We start from the raw sequence: 23,620 nt of genomic DNA, 5'->3' as shown, positions 1-23,620 counted from the left end.
AACCCCCAAACTCCACTTTTTCAGACACAATACCTATGTTGTAGTAAAAATTACTTCTTAATTTTATGATGGTATGCACACACAATTAATAATTAAGAGAAATATAAAAAATATTAGGATTTTTAACACTTACATTAGTAGAAAAGATGGCTGGGCACACGGGGATGGGGGGTTGGGGGATGGGGGGTTGGTTCCAAGGCAGAGGGCAGATTATTGGCCCTCACCTGTATCACTTGTATCAATTGTATCACTATCCACCACAGTGGCTTGCAGGGCCTCTTTGTCAAACCCCTCAAAGTCCATATAAGTCCATATCCTCACTATCATTATCACTATCACTGACTTGGGCCGGCTGTGGTGGGTGGCGGGTGAAAAACTCGGTAATGTTTTGATGACTGGGCGACCTTGTGCGCACCCTGCTCGCGCCGCTTACACAACATGGCGGATGGCGGGAGAGGGCGGGAGAGATGGCGGGAGGTTTGGATCCAAAAATGGCGCGGCTCGCCAGCCGCTCTCCGCGTAAAGGAGTACACGCACCGCGGAATGTGAGCATTCCGGTTTCGGCAGGGTACCGCGTAAACGTGGAAACGCGGAACGTGGGACCGCGTAAAGCGAGGGTTGACTGTATGTATGTTGTGTTATCATAAACTATATCTTGCACTTGTGAGACCTCACCTGGATTGTGCAGTTCAGTTTTGGTCACCGTACTACAGAATGAATATAGAATCCCTAGAAAGCATACAGAGAAGGATGACAAGACTAATTCCAGGAATTAGGAACCTTGACTACAGAGACAGATTAAAGCATCTGAATTTGTATTCCTTTGAGAGACGTAGAGTGAGGGGCAATATGACTGAGGTGTATAAATGGAAGTCAGGGTTAAATACAGTGAACCCTCACTTTACGCGGTTAATTCAACCCACGGCGGCCCGCGTAAAGTGAGAAACGCGTAAAGTGAGAAACGGTTAAAGTGAACAACATAACATATGGGATTAATTGAAATAGAGACCGGGCCGACCCCCAAACTCCACTTTTTCCCGACACACTACGTACGTTTTACTAAAAATAACATCTTAACTTTATGATGGTATTCACCCACACACAATATAGAAGGGAACAGTCAATAAGAGAAGAATAAACTGAAGGTTAGGTTAGAAAAAAACAAGGTTGGGGTTAACACTTACGTTAGTAGAAGAGATGGGTTGGCGTAGGGGAATGGAGGCTGGTTCCGAGGCAGAGGGCAGGCTACTGGCCCTCAGGTGAGTCTTCATCGGTGTCATCCACACTTACTAGTGCCTCCCTGACAAATCCCTCAAAGTCATCATCACTGTCTCTACCTCTGTCACTATCACTGGCTTGGGCTGGCTGTGGTGGGTTGCGGGCGAAGAACTCTGTTATGCTTTGCTGACGGCTGGTGTTTATGTTGTCGTGATAAACCTTGATGTAGGGCTCCATAGTCTGCAACAGCTGGGTAGTGAAGATTTCATACCTGTTTGCGTCATGGTCGTCGGAAAGGAGGAGCTTGACTTTCTCAATACACTCGATTGCACCCCTAACATTACTATGGGATAAGCGGCGTTCTTCTTGGGATGACGCACCACCTGCCTCTTCACTGACGTCATCATCATCTACCATCTCGTCGGTAGTCACATCAGGATCCCTTATCACCTCCAGGATGTCGTCGTTGGTGGTCTCGGAGAAGCCTGCAACTGTAACACTCTGCGCAGCTTCTCTGGCAAGGTCCACTGCTACTGCAACAGTCTGAACCTCACCAGTCACAGATTTACTCTGCCTAACACCTGGAATGCCTTGCAACACATGTCTCCATGCGTGACGAACAGTTGCTACAGACAGCTGATCCCATGCCTCCACCAAGAAGTCCACAGCTTTCTTGACGTTGAATGTTCTCCAGAATTGTTTTAAAAGTACTTCTTGCTCTGCCAACTGTTGATTCTCGTCGTCTTCGCTCTTGCTATCGGTGTTGGTGTCACTCAGGTTACGCAACTCTTCCTTGGTGTTGGTGTAGTCGTTCAGGAGGTTGAATTTTTTAGCAGAGAATGCAGCTTTTACATTACAGATCAATTCTTGGTCCATGGGCTGTAATATAGATGTAGTGTTGGGAGGAAGGAAGACCACTTTTACATTGGGGTGACGATCTAACAGTAGGGGTGAGTGTCCTGGTGCGTTGTCCAGCAGCAACAAAATCTTGAATGGCACATTATGTTGCTCACAGAATTTCTTCACATCGGGAACGAAACAGTCATCAAACCAGGAGAGGGACAGTGTAGAGAACATCCACGCCTTACGTGCGGTCAGCCAGTGGACATTTAGCTTGGTCATGTCCATGCTCTTGTAGGCGTGCGGCTTGCGTGCTGTGTGGATCACCAATAACTTGAGCTTACAGGTACCGGAGGCATTGGTGGTAAACAAGACGGTGATGCGCTCCTTCTGTAACTTCCGGCCCCGACACTTGCTGGCACTCTTCACAACAAAGGTCTTGGAAGGTAGCTTTTTCCAAAAAAGACCAGATTCGTCCATGTTAAACACCTGGTCGTCGGTGTACTGTCCTTCCTCCATAATCTCACGTAAAAACGGAGGAAATTCCCTAGCCGCAACACGGTCAGCACTAGCTTCTTTACCACCAATGTTGATATTGGTGATCTTGTTTCTCTTCTTAAACCTCTGTAACCACCCAGAGGAAGCATTAAAGGGTTTGGGCTCTGTAATTCCCATCTTTCGTGACACTGCAGCATACAGTTCACGTGCGTACTCCTTAACTGAGCGCGTGTCCACCGCCATGTTCCGTCGCGCCTGACGCACCAAGTAGCTCACAAGTAATTTTTCTGTCTTGAGAAGCACCTGGTTATGGCAATACTTGATCATAGAAGCACCTGTAGACTTTGTGATGTTCATGTGCTCCTTTATCTTGGCTGCATCCTTCTTAATTGTCCAGATCGTAGACTCGTTAACACCATGCTGGCGCGCAAGATCAACCTGTCTTGTTCCTTTCTCCAACTCTTGTATGATCTTATATTTAATTTCGTAGCTTAAGGAACGTCGTGTCTTCTTTGGCTTAGGGTGGCTGGGTCCAGATAATGCAAGGTTTCTTTGTGGTGGTGGTGGTGGTGGTGGTCCGGTGGAAGCCATTCTTATGGAACAATGGATACCGATATACACGGTGTAGCCAGGAGGGGTGTAACTGACACGGTAGGTCAAGGGGCTTGAACGCTCCCGCGGCGGGGCACGTCATAGTACTACATTAAACCAATCACAGCTAGCAGGGAGGGAGGTAAAGATGCTTTGTCCAATCACAGTCCGCTACGTCATATGACGTCACCGATAACGCAACAAAGACATACACTGCACAACCTACTCACGCCGCTTACACAACATGGCGGATGGCAGGAGAGGGCGGGAGGTTTGGATCCAAAAATGGCGCGGCGCGAGAGGACCGCCCCAGCCGCTCTCCGCGTAAAGGGGTACACGCACCGCGGAAAGTGAGCATTCCGGTTTCGGCAGGGTACCGTGTAAACGTGGAAACGCGTTAAGTGGGACCGCGTAAAGCGAGGGTTGACCGTAAAGGTGAAATAACAAAGGTACTTAAATTATCCAACCAGGAATGAACTCGTTGCAATGGTTTTAAATTAGACAAATTTAAATGTAGGTGCCAGATAAGTATACACTGGTTTGGAAAAAGAGCAGTGGAATAAGTTACCAAACATCATCCTTAACCCTTTGGATGCGACATGCGGGTAAACCCGCCCAAAATATTATATTAATTAAATGCGACAAGCGGGGATATCCCACGGCCTTGAAAAAACTTCCCCAAATGAGACGACATGCGGACATATTATGTATTGAGGTATAGGAGTATTTCCTGAATGCAATATAGCTTATTTTTGTACTATTTTGTTTGATATTATCTGAATATGTAATACATATCTAAATTTGCTGTTTAGTAACCAAATTGATTAAATTTATTTGCTATATACCAGACATTGATTTATACCAATTTCCTGCATTTTTGGGTATAAATGTCATTTTTTCTCTAAAATTTGCACACATATGTGAATTTTTGTTCCAGATTTGGAAAATATACTAAAAGTTCTCTAGGAAAAACATATAGAAAATGTGATTATATGAAATTCATTTTTGGCAGGATAATTGACACTTTTCAGGAACCGGCGCGAAATTTAATTACGCACCTAAAGAGTTAACTTGAACACGCTGGATAGCTTCAAATATAGGTTGGACGGATATATGAGCGATAGGGATTGAGTGTAAATGGGACTGCTGCAGTTTCCTCCATTCTTATGTTCTTATTTCTTGTACTGTATTATATTTAAAAAAATTCAGAAAATTTCCACATCTGACCTATTTCCAGTGCCAAGCTTACTAAATAATCAATATACAGGTCAAGCCCCTCTAATCCAGCACTGGGTAATGAAGGTTATAACAAAGAACAAATCAACCACCCGTATGGTTAGCAAGCTCGTAAGTGGTGAAATGATATACCCAGTACAGTATAGGGTATTAGAAATACCTGTACACAAAATATTCAGAATAAATTATTGTTAAGCTATGGTAAGCTCTCATACTGTACTGTACTGTACTGTATATAAAAACAATCACTCTAGCTACCTAACTCTTCTATTATATTTTTCTGCAGCCCAAGTTCTTGCCAACCTTCATGACGGTTTTTTTTGTGTTGGGATTTGTAATCCCAGTGTTGATGAGCACTGGGCTACACACCCACACAGCCTGGGTTCACCACCACCACAAGTCAGCACAGATGACAGATTCAACACACTCTCACTCATCACACACCAAACAAGCCATGTGCTGGGTAAGAAATTCTGTAGGTAAGTAATAGGCAGCTACCAAACAGGGAAGTACTACTGCCTGGTAAGATATTGGAAGCATAATGTATTGTCTAATGGTAGACCCTGCCGCTAAATAGCATCACATAAATTGTGACCAAGTCCCTGGTTGTTAATCTGACTTTCTGCCTCACTTATACACAATTGCAGGGTCTCAATTGCTTCTCTTACTATTGACAACACAACATACATACTGTATATTGTTTCTCACTTTTGATATTTTTTTCCATTATTTTATTTCTTTATGGTTCCTTTTTATTATTATTCTACTATTATTATTATTATTATTATTATTATTCTTATTATTATTCTTATTATTATTATTTTTATTTTTGTATTTTTTATTATAAATTTTACTTCTCTGAATTATTATTACTATGTATTATTATTACAGTATTATTATTACAAGTACAGTATTACCCCGCTTTACACAGTTTCACTTTCCGCGGTTTCTCATTTACGCGGTACCTTGCCAGAACCGGACTTGCACTTTCCGCGGTGCATCTACTCATATACGCGTGAAGTATAATTTTATATTTTTTTATTTAGCTCATAAAATTCACATAAATTACCCGGCCAGAATATAATTTACATTGCTGGAATTCTTACAATATGATGATCATTTTGAATATAAACATCATGGATTTTGCATTAGACATACAAATTTTAGATCAAATGTAATAATTTGGTTTACAAAAAGCAAGTATTTTATCTTTTGTGCAAAATATATGAAGTTTACATTCAAAATATTCCCTGACCTGCAAGGAATCCAGAAATGTCAATTATATTATCCTAACTTTAGTCTGAGTTATTATTTATTACTAAAAATGTAAATTACTATTTTCTCCCAAAGCTTCTCTGGTAGGGAGGGAGGGAGGGACCGACCCAGCTAGGGCCCAGTATTTTGATTGACAGATAGTGTCCTTGAAGAATATTTCTTTGTTTATTTAATGAAGATATATGTTTTAGCTCATAAAATTCATACAAATTACCCGGCCAGAATATAATTTACATTGCTGGAATTCTTACAATTTGATGATCATTTTGAATATAAACATCATAGATTTTGCATTAGACATACAAATTTTAGATCTAATGTTTACTCTGAATAAATATGTTATCTTTTGTGCAAAATATATGACATTTATATTCAAAATATTCCTGATCTTACAAGGAATCCAGCAATGTCACTTATATAATCCTAACTTTAGTCTGAGGTATTATTTATTACTAAAAAGGTAAATATTCTGGTTTTCCCACACATTTATCTGGTAGGGAGGGACGACCGACCATCTGGCATGGTGTGAAGAATATATTTTTTTTTATTAACTGAAGATATTTGTTTTAGCTCATAAAATTCATACAAATTACCCGGCCAGAATATAATTTACATTGCTGGAATTCTTACAATTTTATGATCATTTTGAATATAAACATCATAGATTTTGCATTAGACATACAAATTTTAGATCTAATGTTTACTCTGAGTAAATATGTTATCTTTTGTGCAAAATATATGACATTTATATTCAAAATATTCCTGGTCTTACAAGGAATCCAGCAATGTCAATTATATTATCCTAACTTTAGTCTGAGGTATTATTTATTACTAAAAGTTAAAATTAGTTTTTTCACCCAACATTTCTCTGGTAGGGAGGGAAGGTGAGGGGTGGGGGGGAGGGTTGGGACCGACCGACCATCTGGCGCGGTTGGAAGAGGGGTGGAGGCAAGTTGGGGTACTTTGATTGACAGATAGTGTCGTGAAGAATATTTTTTTTTTTATTAACTGAAGATATTTGTTTTAGCTCATAAAATTCATACAAATTACTGGACCAGAATATAATTTACATTGCTGGAATTCTTACAATATGATGATCATTTTGAATATAAACATCATGGATTTTGCATTAGACATACAAATTTTAGATCTAATGTAATAATTTGGTTTACACAAAGCAAGTATTTTATCTTTTGTGCAAAATATATGAAGTTTACATTCAAAATATTCCCTGACCTGCAAGGAATCCAGAAATGTCAAATAAATTATCCTAACTTTAGTTTGAGGTATTATTTATTACTAAACGTTAAAATCTAGTGTGTCACCCAATCATTTCTCAGAGAGGTAGGGGCCAGTGAGCTGGGAAGAGGGGGGAGGGGATTTAAGTCCATTATTTGAATGGACATTAACCTGGCGACTGTATTTCTCTTAAATATTAATTGTGTGAGCATACCATCACAAAATTTAGATGTTATTTTTACTACAACATAGATATTGTGTCGGAAAAAGTGGAGTTTGGGGGTCGGGCCAGTTTCTATTGGAATTAATCCCATATGTTCTGTTGTTCACTTTACGCGGTACCCTGTGGGTTCAATTGACCGCGTAAATCGGGGTACTACTGTATTATTATTATTATTATTATTATTATTATTATTATTATTATTATTGTTATTGCATTTTCGCCCCCCAGGCCCCGATGTGGATCAGTGACCTGTGCCCGAGTGAGCTAATCCCTGTATATATATAAAAAAAAAAAAGTTAATAAATCATTCTAGGTAATTTGAACAATCCTTCTACATAAGGTTACATTGATCCCTCGGTTAACGAACGCATCGATTAAAACAATTTCGGTTAGCGAATTACCTTACATAGGATTCTTCACTTCGGTTAACGAAAAAATTTCGGTTAACGAATTCTTTACAAACTTTTCCCAACATGTTTTTGCCTGCTTTTGCCTCCTCACCAGCTGTAGTATTAGTCCGCCAATACAGTAATCGGTTTTAGGGCTTAAATTCGTTACCATTTGAGTAAATATCAAGAAGGTTGTACTATTCAATAATTTTCCAAGTCTTATTTTAAAGTTTTTAGTCATTTTAACAATTATTTAACATAATTGAAGTACAGTACAGGGAACTAGTTTTTAAAGAGCCAAACAGCCGCTTGACTCCCCCAGAATGGCGTCACTTTGTGTCTCTGCTCAGTGGAGGAAACATCTTGCTTGACTCTCTCTTGAACATAAATTATTTTTATGTTTTTACAATACAATTATTGGTCATTCTGAAGTTTATTTTACATATTGACAATATATAATGCAGTGAAGTGTTGATTTAAAGAAAATTATCTTGAATTACACCAAGTGAACTAAAATTTTATGGGTGAAATGGCGGCATGGGGTGACTTCTCTTCCACCCCAATGCCTTCTCTTCTCCCTTCTCCTCCATCCCCATTCTAATTCCCATCATCATCATCATCAACCAGGAACCTTCTACATGCACACCTCAAATTAAGTGTACTTTACTGCATTTATTTTTAGTTTGTATGTAATTTTCGGTGAGCTGGAACCAATTACCCAAAATCCCATTGAAACAATGGTTTCGGTTAACAAAATTTTTGGTTAACGAACGACCTTCTGGAACGAATTGTGTTTGTTAACCGAGGGACCACTGGAGTCACTGTACTGTAATATGGCATCGGCAGGAATTTGGTAAAGTAAGAAAACAAATGTAAACAACACATTAACTGTAAAATTGTCTTAATGTTTACCATTGGGTGTACACCTACATGGCCTATGAACATTATACAGTATACAGTCGGCCCTTAACATACGCGGGGGTTACGTAACAGAGATAGCCGTGGATGTTAAAAATCCGGCCAGATATGTGGCCCCCCCAAAAAAAACCCTGGCCCCCCATGTCCTTATTTACCGTATATACCTGTGTGTAGTTCGAGTTTTTAAGACCAAATTATTTTGCAAAAAATTGGGGGTCGACCTCTAAACGGGTAATAGTTTCGTTAGGTTGAAAAATATTTACCAGTAACTACCAGTAAACAATGGAAACGACGCACCAACGCACCACCAGCTGTGAGTGTCGGTACAGTCGCCAGGGCAGATCTCTTGCGTCATCATAGCAAGCCCAAAGTAGCCAAATGCATGGTATGGTATGCACAGGACGATGTAAAACAAAGTATTCATTTATTAAAGTTTATTTATAGATACTGTACATAAATTTTTGTTCATTACATTTGAAACATCAATCTTTGTTAATTAAATTTGATACAAAAGAAAACTACGATACCGTATTTTCATTAAAATATTACTGAATGAATATATTCTCAGAAATAAATATGGAAATGTAATATTTTGGCTGAAATGACGTACATATTACTGTACAGTGGAAAGTGGGATAAAATTATGAAAACAATGACTTTCGCTTTCTTTCGTTGTTCAAAAGATTTTACCGTAATCGCTTTTCGAATGGTTTTCAGTTAAAAAACTGTTGTACTCGTACTGTATTACAATAATATTCTATCCTATCATTAGCCTTATACTCCCACAACTGAAAACCATTCGAAAAGCGATTACGGCAACATCTTTTGAACGAAAGAAAGCGAAAATCATTGCTTGCGTCACAATTTTATCCCACTTTCCACTGTAATACGTACATCATTTCAGCAAAAATATTACATTTCTATGTTCTCAGAAATAAATGGTAGTTTTGTTGAAACGTAATGTACAGTATTTAATATTAAAATGCAAAAATAGCTATAAAAACAATTAATACACCCGAAATATACTGGCTGGCATCTCCACTCGTCCCTGCTCCTGCGTCCAAGGTCACCTCACCACTCCTCCCAATTCGCTCCCTTCACACCGTCACTACTGCCGACAACAAACACAAATGTTTTGTGAATAACTGCACCTCCACTTCCTATGTACAGTACTTGTACTGAACTGTACTGTGCTGTGCATTTTTACAAACAATAAACATGACAAGAAAAGCTATTAAAAAAAAGAGATAAGAATTTCACTTTACTATACCGTACCTCCCCTCGGCGACAGGGCAGGGGTCATCGGGCTCATCGTCACTCAATTTCATAACAGGTGGTGAAGTGGGGGCGACTGTGGATTCAGCTGCTTCCTCACTGCCGCCAGTGATTGATGGTGTTAAATCTCTCCTTCGGTGGTCAAAGAACATGGTGATGGGGAGTTGTCGTCTCTTTCTTTCATTTCTTCCATGATGTTTTTGTATGGAGCGAAAACGTCATCCATCCCTCGCATGAATTTCAGGGCACGCACCATGGACAGGTCCATACTATAGGCCAGGTTTTTCAGTGCCTCAATATTCCTGTTCATCTCCCCCCAACTTCTCCAACGTTATTTCTTGGTGCTCTTCCTCATCCTCTTTCCCTTTCGCTTCCTCTTCCTTGCCTGAGTCTACTAACTCCTGTAAATCCTCCTCGGTCAGCTCAGTGTCGTGCTCTTCAATTAGCTCCCTAATCTCGTCCTCTGCCATGTCCTGGAAGCCTTCAGCAGCCACTTTCCTTGACAGTGCCAGGGTCTTTCTGAATATTTTCATTAAAATCCATCAAAATCATTTTCCTTGTCATCGTCTTAAGCACCAAACAGCTCCTCCCAGTCTACTCCTTGAACAGGGCTAGAGGGTACGTGTTTTTCGAATCGTTTTCAATTAAAAAAATGTTGCAGCACATGTATATTTTACCTAAACTGTGCCTGAATGAATATATTCTCAGAAATAAATAGTAGTTTTGCTGAAACGTGATGTATTTTAATGTAAAATAGGATAAAATACATGACGAAAACAAAAGACTTTACCTAACCTTCCAATGTTCAAGAGATGTTACTCGTTTTTTTAATAGTTTTCGGTTAAAATACTGTTATATTACAATGATATTATATTCATACTGTGCTTGATATACTACATTCACGGAAATGTAATATTTTTGCTGAAATGACGTACGTACCATATATCTCGGCCTACAAGGCGACGGGGTGTATAAGACGGCCCCCAAAATTTCCATTTAAAAAGTAGCTTTTGAGCCCTATTCGCTGTATAAGACCGGTACCCCAAATGTGACATTACCATTGGGAGCTTACTGACCCAGTAGTCCTTTACCAACCATCCCATTGACCAGTGCTGTTTACACATCCTTGGTTTTTTAAAATAAAGCCAATTCACTTCAAGTAATGGCATCAAACGTTACCGGTTGATGTAGTGTAAACACTAGTGACTCACTTAAAAGTTTGTTATTTAACTTGAACTAATGTCGGTGTCGAATACAATTGTTTCATTTACTTAAAATGGATTTACCGATTTATTTGTTTATTTATATCATACTGTAATATATTAAACACACTGGAAGTATTTTCTTTAATTTATAAGCTTGCTTCAGCGAGCTACAGTATTCTAATTCAATAGTGTTTCATTAGGATTTGAGTGAAAAAGATTACTGTACATACTTACTACATACATTTATTACACAAATATATATATATATATATATATATATATATATATATATATATATATATATATATATATATATATATATATATATATATATATATATATATATATATATATATATATATATATATATATATATACACAATATTTTATAATTGCAGTCATGTACTGAATATTCTATGTAAAAAATATAAATTTTAAATGAATTATTTCTAGTGTGGTCGACTTCCTACACAAAGACAGGCTATAAATAGCCGTCTTATCTCCCCTCTGTTCTGAGAGAGAAGGTCTTGGTAAATAACTTTTGTTTGTTTATTTTCATTGTTTGTCAAATTTATCATGTTGTATCAAAGTAATATTACTAAAAGTTTTAGGCAGCTACCAAACAGGGAGATTCTACTGCCTGGGAAGATATTGGAAGCATAATGTACAGTATTGTCTAATGGTAGACCCTACTTCCATATGGCATCACGAAAATTGTGACCAAGTCTTAGGTTGCTGATTTATCTTACTGCCTCATTTACACACAATTGCTGAGTTTCAATTGTTTCTCTTCCTTTGACAACACAACATACATACAATATAATGTTTCACCTTTGATCTTTTTTCCATTTATTTATGGTTGGTTATTTAAAATAATGCCAATTCACTTCAAGTATTGGCATCAAATTTTACCGGCTGTTGTACACTAGTGACTCACTTAAGCGTCAGTTATTTAACTGGAACTAATGTTGGTGTGAGTAAAATATTTCCATTTACTTGAAATAGATTTGCCGATTTATTTGTTTATTTATTTAGCTATAATATATTGTAATACATTAAACACACTGCAAGTATTTTCTTTAATTTATATACTTGTTTCGCGAAAAAGGGAGGCTACCATTATACCTGGTAGGTGAAGTTGACCAGACATTTATGGTGATCATTAAGGACCAAACTCCGAATCCATGACGTGACTTCTGTTAATCATTCTCATCCTAAATTTACCACTGTCGGTAGTTTCAAGAATTAACGCAGTCATTTACTGAATATTCTTTGTAAAAAAATTAATTTTAAATTAATTATTTATAGGAGATAAGTATTATGATCAGTAAATATACAGATATGCATTACTGACCACCTCCGAACACAAGGACGGCTAAAAATAGCCACAGGCGGTCACAGTCAAGGTCACTTTCCCTTTCTTGTCACTGGCAAATGGGGGTGGGGGGGGGGTGATGATAGCAGCTGTGTTTATTACGGTATGTTAGACTGGTTTATAATACATTTTTATTATTTTAATATACCGGTAATCTTCATTTTAATCCAGCTTCCCAAACGTAAGTTTCAGTATAAAATAATTAGTGGTAGGACCTTGTGAGTGGTTTACCATGTTTCCATCACCACTCTTGACACGCTAAACCGCAATATTTAAGAGGTAAGAATTTTATCTCTGGTGCTTAAGACGACCCCCTAACTTTGGGCTGATTTTTTTTTGTTCAAATTCCGTCTTGTAGGCCGAGATATACGGTATTACAGTGGAAAGTGGCGAAAACAATGACTTTCGCTTTCTTTCGTTCAAAAGATGTTACCGTAATCGCTTTTCGAATGGTTTTCAGTTAAATAAACTGTTGCATCACAAGTGAATTAGGATAGAATATTATTGTAATACAACAGTTTTTTAACTGAAAACCATTCGAAAAGCGATTACGGTAACATCTTTTGAACGAAAGAAAGCGAGTCATTGCTTTCGTCACTTTCCACTGTAATACGTACGTCATTTCAGCAAAATATTACATTTCCATATTCTCAGAAATAAATAGTAGTTTTGCTGAAACGTAATGCATTTCAATGTAAATTAGGATAAACTACATGAAAACAAAAGACTTTACCTAGCCTTCCGATGTTCAAGATATGTTACTCGTTTTTTTAGTAGTTTTCGGTTAAAATACTCTTATATTAGTGATATTCTATTCATACTGTGCTAGATATAATACAGTCACGGAAATGTAATATTTTTGCAACTACAATGCTGATGTCAACACAAGCGTGGTTACAGCGAGACTGACTGAGTGAGGGAGAGCTATGCGTGTGTGTGTGAGGTTGCGGGAGCGGGCGGTGTCCCGTGTTTGGTGCCGCGCGCGAGTTGAATGGCGCGCGATTTGAATGTACTTCAATTACTTCAATGTACAGAATATTCCTCCGGCGGGGCAATCCGCGTATTTGCAAATCCGTGTATTATAAACCGAGTATGTTAAGGGCCGACTGTACTGTACTTGCAGTGACTCCAGTGGTCCCTCGGTTAACGAGCACAATTCGTTCCAGAAGGTTGCTCGTTAACCGAAAAATTCGTTAACCGGAACCATTGTTTCAATGGGTTTTTGGGAAATTGGTTCCAGCTCACCGAAAATTACATACAAACTAAAAATAAATGCAGTAAAGTACACTTACTTTGAGGTGTGCATGTAGAAGGCTCCTGGTTGATGATGATGGGAATTAGAATGGGGGTGGAGGAGAAGGGAGAAGAGACGGCATTGGGGTGGAAGAGAAGTCACCCCATGTTGCCATTTCACCCATAAAATTTTAGTTCACTTGGTGTAATTCAAGATTATTTTCTTTAAATCAACACTGCACTGCATTACATATTGTCAATATGTAAAATATATTTCAAAATGACCAATAATTTGACTGGAAACACAGAAAAAAGCATTTATGTTGAAGAGTCTCAAATAAGATGTTCCTTCCTCTGAACTGGTAAACAAACTGACGCCAAGCTTGGTATGTTGAGTGGCTGCTTGGCACGCATAAATCTAGCTTCCTGTATTTCAATTATGTTCTATAATTGTTAAAATGACTTGAAAAATTTAATACTGTACAAATATAAAACTTTTAAAATTATTGAATAGTACAACCTTCTTGATATTTACTAAAATGTTAAGGAATTTAAGCCCTAAAACCGATTACTGTATTGGCGGACTAATACTACAGCTGGTGGGCAGCCAAATGCAGGCGAAAACATGTTGGGAAAAATTTGTAAGGAATTCGTCAACCGAGGGTTTGCTCGTTAACCGAAGTGAAGAATCTTATGGAAGGTAATTCGTTAACCGAAATTTCGTTAACCGAGGGATCACTGTACTGTACAGTATATGCAAGTTGAAATGTATACCTGCATTGTCTATATACATGATGAATCAATGGCAAATTTGTACAACACGACAATTTTACTTACTACAGTACAGTAATGTCTATCCATCTATTCATTACTACTGTATACAGTATACTGATCTATATACTGTATTACTGACTCTATCTGTAGTACAGTATAAGTATAACAAGAAGATTGCATCTGTACTGGCTCTTACCTTTAAAAAAAAATCTTATATTACAGTATTTAACTTAAGCTTTTACAATATTAAGGGAAATATCAAATGCTGTACAGTACTGTACTGTAATATGTTATAAAATAACTACAGTATACAGTATTTAATGCATTAAAACAAATAGATACCCACAAAATATTTAGCTAAATGCTTTAATTGCTGAATGCTGTACAGCAATGAACTTGGGCATTTAAAGAGAGCGACATGCATAAGCTTGAGCAAGCTGGAATAACAATGGTGAGATGAATGTGTATTGTGACAGAGATATAAAACCCTGTTCAGAGTAAGAGCGCAGTTGGGTATCGAAAGCATTGGTGAGATTTTGTGAAGAGATGCCAGTAGGTTAAGAGGGTTCAGGTTTGTGGAAAGAATAGATGAGACCAACCGGGTCAACAGATGTAGGAATTTGAATATGGAAAAGAGAAGAGCTAGGGGTAGGCCAAGAATGACATGGGGAGAGGTTGTAGGAAATTACCTCAGAGATAAGAACCTAATGAGAGAGGCTGCAGGAGACCATGCAGCATAGAGAGCTACCATCAAGTAATCAGGGCTAACCCGGGCAAGTATGGAAAACAGCCATAAAACACCGATGATGATAATGTTGATGAAATGTGAAGAAAAAAATTAAGAGAGAATTCCCATTATAAAAACTCCCAAATTTCAATATTATATCACATCCTGTATTCCATATCATAAAAAATTCTAATAGAAGGTTTTGACACAAATAACAGTTGGTGATGATCCTCTTGGCAAACATCTGCTGCTGGACTCCCTTCATGGTGGAGCGTCTTCTATATGCCTGGGAGGTGATCGATCACCTTCCCTCTGTCATACCTGCCATCCTCTTCCTCCTCGGTCACACTCACAACCTACTGCGAGGAATATTCTATGTGTTCAACCATGCAGAGGTAAGCTGACAAAGATGAGAAAACGTCAAGATATGTTACTACAGTATACTTATTTGTAGCAGTTCTTTCATTTCATGTTATTTTACACAATTTGCCCTTTTAAAACAATATGATGCAAATTTACTACAAACTATACCCTCCAGTAATCATACATTTCAATATCAAGATCAAATACTTGTACTAGTCCAGAACAAAAAACATGAAATTGTAAATAGCTCCAGGCATTGTTCCAGCTAAAAATAAATACTGTAGCTGGTACAATACCAGTAACTTAAAATAACCTTAAAACATAAAATCATGAACAGTTAAACACAACATAAAAATAGCTTAAGTATTCACATACTGTATCTAGATAGTTTAAACGATTGCAATGATAAAATATTATAACATAAGCCATACTCTTATGCCACAATAACTTTTACTGTAGCTTCATATTACAAATTCTTGGATTTTTAAACAATTTCATTTCTCATCTCTTTAATTTGTATACACAGATTCGGACCAGAGTTTCTGCAATGTCTACATCAGCAGTGTGCACAAATGGTTGCATCAGTTTAACTGCTTCTGCAGAAGATGCATACCTGAATCCACCCAATCAATCAAGTCCCTTAACAAGAAACATGCCAGTAAACAGGAATGCCTTATCTAGAGCATCACTTATTGTTCCTCGAGCTCCACTAACTTCCAGCTCAGAATATACATCTTCTGTGAACTTACAAGACAGTTCAGTGGCAACATCATCAACAAATTCAACCCCCCTGCCAAACATGGTGTCACATACATGATCTTTAAGCAATACAATGAAAGGATGAAAAACACCCAAATGCTGGTGTTTTACTACAAGTAGAATACAGTACACAGATTAAAATCCAAAATAAAGTAATTAAGTACAATACATAGGTATCTTAATTACAGCAGTGTGAAGTTCACCACATTTCAATAATTTTGTGTTGCTCTACATACCGGATACTTTTTTATACTTAGTTCCCTTTTCTTACACTCCCTCAAGAAACACAAATGTCATAACACTTTAAAAACCTTTAAGTACAATACATGTACTGTTCCATATATCAGGTCTTTTCCTGTCTACCATTAGGATAAACCATCAAGACATCACTACACACATCAACTACATACAGTACACAACTTATACTGTAAGCTTGAGTTGTTTCTCTGTACTGTATTCAGTTTGATTACTGAGATAAAAGAAAACTACAATAAGGTCTTCTGCATTGAATGGTGTCCTGCTTCCTCTTGCAATCAAAATTTCTTCTGCTAAATTTCATATTAAAATATTGCAATGAACTTGTGGCATTCTATTTTTGTTACAGGTTGACTTAACTACCAGGAAAGTCCCATAAATGTTTTAGAAACATAATGTTCTGTGTGTACCCTTGGGTAGCCCTTTGAGGAGTATCTAATGGATTCATTAGTACAGTAGCTTTACTGTACAATGAATATGTATTTTTTATTAATGCACCTGTTACAAATAAATTGCATACACACTTTATGATTGTTTACCATAGAAATTTGCTTGAATGTAAAATGGAGTAACCTGATATAGCTATGGGGAAGATCAGGTGAGGTTGTTGAGATACAGAGCCATAGAAAGGTGGATATCTGTTGTGTACAAGAAACTAGACAGAAAGAAGGATCAGCAAGGTTGATTATTGATAACAATGACAGGCAAAAAAAATTCTGGATGAGTAGTGACTCTGGGTCAGGTAGTGTAGGGATCCTAATTGCTGAAAAGTGGGTGAAGAAATACAGAAAGGGCTAGTGGTGAAAAAGAGTTCATGCAAAAATTCTACTTTTGAAGCTACTGGTAGGTAAGATATGGTAAATATTATTTCTGCATACACCCTACAGGTTGGGCTAAGTGAGAAAGAAAAAGACATGGTCTGGGATGAGTTGCTGCATGTACTAGTATCGGAGCTTAGGGAAAATGTAGTAACTGTGCTGGGTGGTGGCCCAGTACAGTTAATACAATTTCCCTTTCACTAAACTGCCATGTTGGTGAACACACTGAGTTAGGAAGGAGTGCATGGTGGAAAAGGCTTTAGAACAAGCAACACTGAAGGTGCAAGAATTTTTAAGGTTGGGGACACACTGACTATGGTTATACTGTATGCAACATACTTTTTAAGTAGGGTGAGTAGGCTGATCAAGTATGAGTCAGGTGGCACAAAATCCCAAAATAAACTACATTCTTGCTAGGAAATCAGACAGGAAGCTTGTTAAGGGTGCAAAGGTTATAGCAGGGGAAGGATGTGTCTTGCAGCACAGATTGTTTGTAGGGTATGTACAGTCATAGGTTATTAAATAGGAGCAGGGAATGCAAGATGCTGTTTATTCTGGGGACACTGGGGAAATTCAAGCAAGTGTATTATGCCAGATTGAAAAGAGTGGAAATATTCAGCGACAGTGTTGGGGGTACTTTACCAAGTTGCTGAGCCACATTAAAAGATGTTCCATTTAGTGTGACTGAACAAAAGGCCTAGCCAGGCATGCAGTAACAAGGTGTTGGAATGAAGAAGTGGACAGAGTGAGAAAAAAAAAGATGTTTACTGTATAAAAGGACTGGAAGATGGATAATGATAATACCTGTAGTACCTGGAGGCCAGGTGTAGGGTCAGAAGGGAGGGGTTTACAAGGCTAAGAAGTGTGAATAGGATGCATTTGCAGATATGCTGAAAATAACAGATGCTAGAGGTGAGGTATACAGAACAGCAAGGCAAATTGTGGGTAGAACAGAGCATAAGAAATGACTAAGGAGGTGTAGTTGTTGATAAAGAGGATATTGGATATAAGAATACTTTGAAAAAATACTAAGATCATCTGCAATTAAAGAGTATGAATGGGCCAGAGGCAGCCTAGAAGCAGCAGAGCCAGTACAGGGACCATGCCCAAGGATGAAAAGATAATAGGTGAAGAAAGTGAATAACAAAATGAAGAAAATTAATAATATAATGGGCAAGTTTACCAATGAACAGACATTTAAATCTTGTTGTAGTGGACATATTATATGTAGTGTTGTAGGAATAAGCAAATATGACTGAATGCAAATGTGAACGATAAAGAATGAAACCTTGAGACGATATATCTATTCAGAAGTGTGACTGATGATGTGGTTAAAATTCAGTAGTTTTATACTAAACTTTCACGAATACAGTACAGTACAGTATACATAACTAAATTCAGATATATGAAAAATTAATTTACCATAATACCAACTGGCTAACCAATACAGAAATGCATAAAGTTAAGATTAAATACCTGTACATAAAAACAAAATATTACACTAATTACAATCATGAGTGATCAAACCCAAATCATGGCATGCAGTACAGCACCTACTCCACCTTCCCAATATAGGTTAAGTGGTAAAATTATCATTTTGGTCATCCACCTATTAGGAAGTAGGTTAGAATTGTTCTAACACATAAAAAAACCACCGGAAAAACATTACTTCAACCTAACCTGAACCTCTCTTAGACAGTGGTAACTTTAAATCCTAAAATTCACTGGATGACTGAAACGATAATAATACAGGTTAAGTGATATGTGATTTTATTTTAATCTTACAAAAAATTACTAACAATCCTAATACGGCATTCAAAAGCTTGCCAACATCTGTAGGGTGACTTTGTAATAGCCCCTGTCTTATAGGCAGAAGTATTTATATAAATGGGTTAATTACATTTGATTTATACAGTGGTCCCTCAGTTAACGAGCGCCTCGGTTAACGAAATTTCGGTTAACGAACTGCCTCCCATAAGATTCTTAAATTCGGTTAACGAATTTCTTACGAACCGACCTCAACATGTTTTCGCTTGCACTGGCCGGTCAACCAGCTTTAGTATTAGTCCGCCAATACATTAATCGGTTCTAGGGCTTAAATTCCTTACTATTTTAGTAAATATCAAGAAGTTTAAACTATTCAATAAATTTAAAAGTTTAATATTAACTTTTTTAGTCATTTTAACAATTATTGAACATAATTGAAGGTAAAGAACTAGTTTCTGGCGTGCCATCCAGCCTGTTAACACACCAGACAGGCGTTAGTCTCTCTCTGTTTTCAGTGGAGGTAACATCTTGCTTGAGACTCTCTTCAACTAAACGCTTTTTTTCTGTGTTTCCAAGCAAATTATTGGTCATTTTGAAATATATTTTACATATTGACAATATATAATGCAGTGCAGTGTTGATTTAAAGAAAATAATTTTGAAATACACCAAGAGAACTAAAATTTTATGGGTGAAATGGTGCCATGGGGTGACTTCTCTTCCACCCCAATGCCTTCTCTTCTTCCTTCTCCTCCACCTCCCACTTCAAATGCACATCATCATCATCATCATCCAGGAGCCTTCTACATACACACCTCAAAGTAAGTGAACTTTTCTACCATTTTTGTTGAATTTAGGCAATTTTCGGTGAGCTGGAACCAATTACCCAAAAACCCATTGAAACAATGGTTTCGGTTAACGAATTTTTCGGTTAACGAACAACCTGCTGGAACGGATTGTGCTCGTTAACCGAGGGACCACTGTATACTCTATCACCATCTGTAACTTTTCACTAGCTATGAGGTAGCATGTTCAGAGCACGTGATAAGGTGTGCCCACGGGAAGTCACGTCACTTAGTGCTGAGCTAAGGCATTAAGTAGCCGGCTTTCTGGCCACCTCTTGTGGCAGTAGTTTGATATCCTTGACGAGAGGAAGACGTTATTGAGAGCCATCGTGGATGGTTCAATCTTCCCTCGAGGGAGGACGTATACAGTATATTACCGTTCTCCCTCGACGGGTATTATGGGATTGTCACTCAACACCTCACACCAACCGGACGTATTTAGAAGAGCTCTTTAATATAGCCTCCGTCCTCATCTTAGCACTCATAGCTACAGTGATTAAGTTACGGTGATATACACTTGGAACTGTATATGAGATAGTTTCTCGATAAATAGAGAACAGACAATTGGGTTTCGCTACTAAAACCCTATATATTTTTACATGTTCCAGCCCCATCAACCCAGAAGGAATCAATGGTTAAAGGGCCAGTTCAACTTAACTAAATCTGAAAACACAAACAAAATCTATATACTATACTGTACAGTATAGTTCCCAGGTAAGAGCATGAGGATTACCTGAAGATTCTCCTCCCAGCTTATTTCACCTAAAGATTAAGCAACCTAATACTATTTGGGGGGGATGAGGTTTGGTTAGTTACGTTAGATTCAGTTATGTTATATTAGGTTAGGTTAGCATAAGTGTGGTTAATCTCTAGATGATATAAGCTTGGAGGGAGGGAATCTTCAGGCGATCCAAATAGGATTTAGAATGTACCGTATTCCTCTACTGCAGCACTATAAAAAATACCAAACATTCTAAAAGATACTACATAAGTACTGCCCATGAAATACTGAATACTGATAAAATATGGGAATGAAATAGAGCACACAAATATATTGTTAGTTAACTAAATTTACTTTAAACCATAAACTATGCTCTATGTATCTCCATATACCTGCCTGAACTTTCACACAATCTATATACTGTACAGTGATCCCTCGGTTAACGAACGCCTCGATTAACGAAATTTTGGTTTACGAATTACCTTCCATAAGATATTTCACTTCGGTTAACGAAAAAATATCGGTTAACGAATTCCTTACAATATTTTCCAAACATGTTTTTGCCTGCTTTTGCCTCCTCACCAGCTGTAGTATTAGTCCGCCAATACAGTAATTGGTTTTACGGCTTAAATTCATTACCATTTGAGTAAATATCAAAAAGGTTGTACTATTCAATAATTTTCCAAGTCTTATATTAAAGTTTTTAGTCATTTTAACAATTATTTAACATAATTGAAGTACAGGGAACTAGTTTTTAGCACGCCAAACAGCAGCTTGACTCCCCGAGAATGGCGTCACTTTGTGTCTCTGCTCAGTGGAGAAAACATCTTGCTTGACTCTCTCTTGAACATAAACTATTTTTACGTTTTTACAGTACAATTATTGGTCATTCTGAAGTTTATTTTACATATTGACAATATATAATGCAGTGCAGTGTTGATTTAAAGAAAATAATCTTGAATTACACCAAGTGAACTAAAATTTTATGGGTGAAATGGCAGCATGGGGTGACTTCTCTTCCACCCCAATGCCTTCTCTTCTCCCTTCTCCTCCACCCCCATTCTAATTCCCATCATCATCAACCAGGAGCCTTCTACATGCACACCTCAAAGTAAGTGTACTTTACTGCACTTATTTTTAGTTTGTATGTAATTTTCGGTGAGCTGGAACCAATTACCCAAAATCCCATTGAAACAATGGTTTCGGTTAACGAACGACCTTCTGGAACGAATTGTGTTCATTAACCGAGGGACCACTGTACATGACATTAGTGTACGCTATTACACAGGGCAGTACAGTACCAGAAAAAATCAGGTCTCATTAATGTAATATGTGACTCCATTATTTCTTGTATCAGGGGCTTGGGGTGTACCTGTATATGAGTGCACTTAACCTTCAATAGAGGAAGTATTCTACATCAAGAAGTCTAATGACATAATAATACCCCAAAAATCAATTCTCAGAAGGCTTTGGGGGGATTTCTGGAGGTAACGGCAAGGAAACATCCTGATACTGGTGATAGGTTAGTCATTGAGTGTGAGGTAAGAGTCACACTGGGTGGCAAGAGATGTGCTGATAACACCGACAAACACCATTATTAAACAAAGCCAAGAAACACAGAATAATCTACTCAGTACATACATCGTGATGCACAAAGTCATAATGAGTAGAAACCGACGGCTCGTGTTTTTCATTTTCTATTGGTGAATACTTTAAGTAAAACATCACTGATAATTAAAAACACAAGCAGATTATAACATGTACATGGATGCACCACTTCCTTAACATATAAACCTGTCATATTCCAACACAAAAACTCAATGATTTTTCACAAGTAAAAAATAAAGAGGAATTTCTACAAACTTACCCACAAAGAAGTTGGAGAAACACTTTTTTCTTAACAAAGAGATTTGTCTAATTTACACCATTATACCATCATAAACTGCTTAATGTATAGAGCGTATGTCTATTCAAGTAATTAGTTTCTATTTTAATATAAAATTCTTCGAAATAAATGGCCATTTCCGTGGAGATATAGACGGGATAGCACAACAAGGTACAAAGGTCCATTAACACTTAAACAAACCATTATTTTACATGAATTAAATGAAAAATCGCCAGTTTTTAGATCATTGTCATTACTACTTGAGACATAATATCCTTACTTGGCTCCACGAGAAGTGAGACTAATTAAACTTTTCATCACAGCAGAACTAGACCATTCTTTACTGACACTTGTAAACAATAGCATTTCTTAACTCATACTAAAATTAGTATCTATTAATATTTCAGCCTTTTCAGCCTATGTTAAGGACTATTTGTTTGTTTTTCTGTAATTACAACCAGTAATCTTCAATGTTTTTGAAAAAATATACAGATTATTTCTTAGAAAATCGAAAACCAATTCTAAAGACGAACTTGGCGGGAAATTCAACTTTTATGTAACGTGTAAGTGTATTTCTATAATAACCATATGCATGTATATTTTAAATTTCACACACATATATACAAAAAATTATGACAAAATATTACAATATGTAAGAATAACAAAAATAAACACGCAAACGGTTGGCATAAATTGAATGTTTTAATGGTTTATTTCCGGTAATTAGACATTCAACCTTGAGGTGAAGGAAGTGTGCCCCTCACCTGGTCCTCAGCTGCCGTGCACGTGGACAATAGGGATTAATGATGATAGAAAGATACATTGATAGATATTAAGTCAAATCGTCATATAAGCTTAAAATTTGTTCAGCATCATAGACAATACAGATATACAGTTCAGCATGTATACAGAAAATGCAGGTACAGTATACAGTTCAGCATGTATATCGATAGTACAGGTACAGTATACAGTTCAGCATGTACAGTATATATAGACAATGCAGGTACAGTATACAGTTCAGCATGTACAGTATATAGACAATGCAGGTACAGTATACAGTTCAGCATGTACAGCATAATGTCATCGTCACAATAGCATGGCTAGTCTGTTTAATACTTAATTATTCATATTATGCTACACCGCCCACAAAACGTGTGAAACTGTTGTGTTCCCCAGTTGAGACGTCCATACT

The 23,620-nt window shown here is 37.4% G+C and overlaps 2 protein-coding genes across 2 annotated transcripts in view; one reads left to right on the top strand and one right to left on the bottom strand.

The window, feature by feature from the left end:
- The window catches only part of LOC121879093, a 37,473-nt gene extending 20,488 nt beyond the window's left edge, over window positions 1–16,985 (top strand). Inside the window, exons 2-4 of the mRNA XM_042385598.1 lie at window positions 4,670–4,846; window positions 15,235–15,411; window positions 15,906–16,985. Coding sequence (XP_042241532.1) covers window positions 4,670–4,846; window positions 15,235–15,411; window positions 15,906–16,196 — 645 coding nt within the window. The 3' untranslated portion in view covers window positions 16,197–16,985. The remainder of the gene's footprint in view (window positions 1–4,669; window positions 4,847–15,234; window positions 15,412–15,905) is intronic.
- LOC121879094 (zinc finger MYND domain-containing protein 11-like) overlaps window positions 1–22,776 on the bottom strand; it is a gene marked incomplete at its 3' end in the record, with an annotated part of 73,382 nt that extends 50,606 nt beyond the window's left edge. Inside the window, 1 exon segment of the mRNA XM_042385599.1 lies at window positions 22,411–22,776.
- Between the last annotated feature and the right edge of the window lie 844 nt (window positions 22,777–23,620).

Source organism: Homarus americanus, unplaced genomic scaffold (genome assembly GCF_018991925.1).
Source record: "Homarus americanus isolate GMGI-L3 unplaced genomic scaffold, GMGI_Hamer_2.0 scaffold4060, whole genome shotgun sequence".
Lineage (NCBI taxonomy): Eukaryota > Metazoa > Arthropoda > Malacostraca > Decapoda > Nephropidae > Homarus > Homarus americanus.
This window is presented reverse-complemented; position numbering and strand designations above follow the sequence as displayed.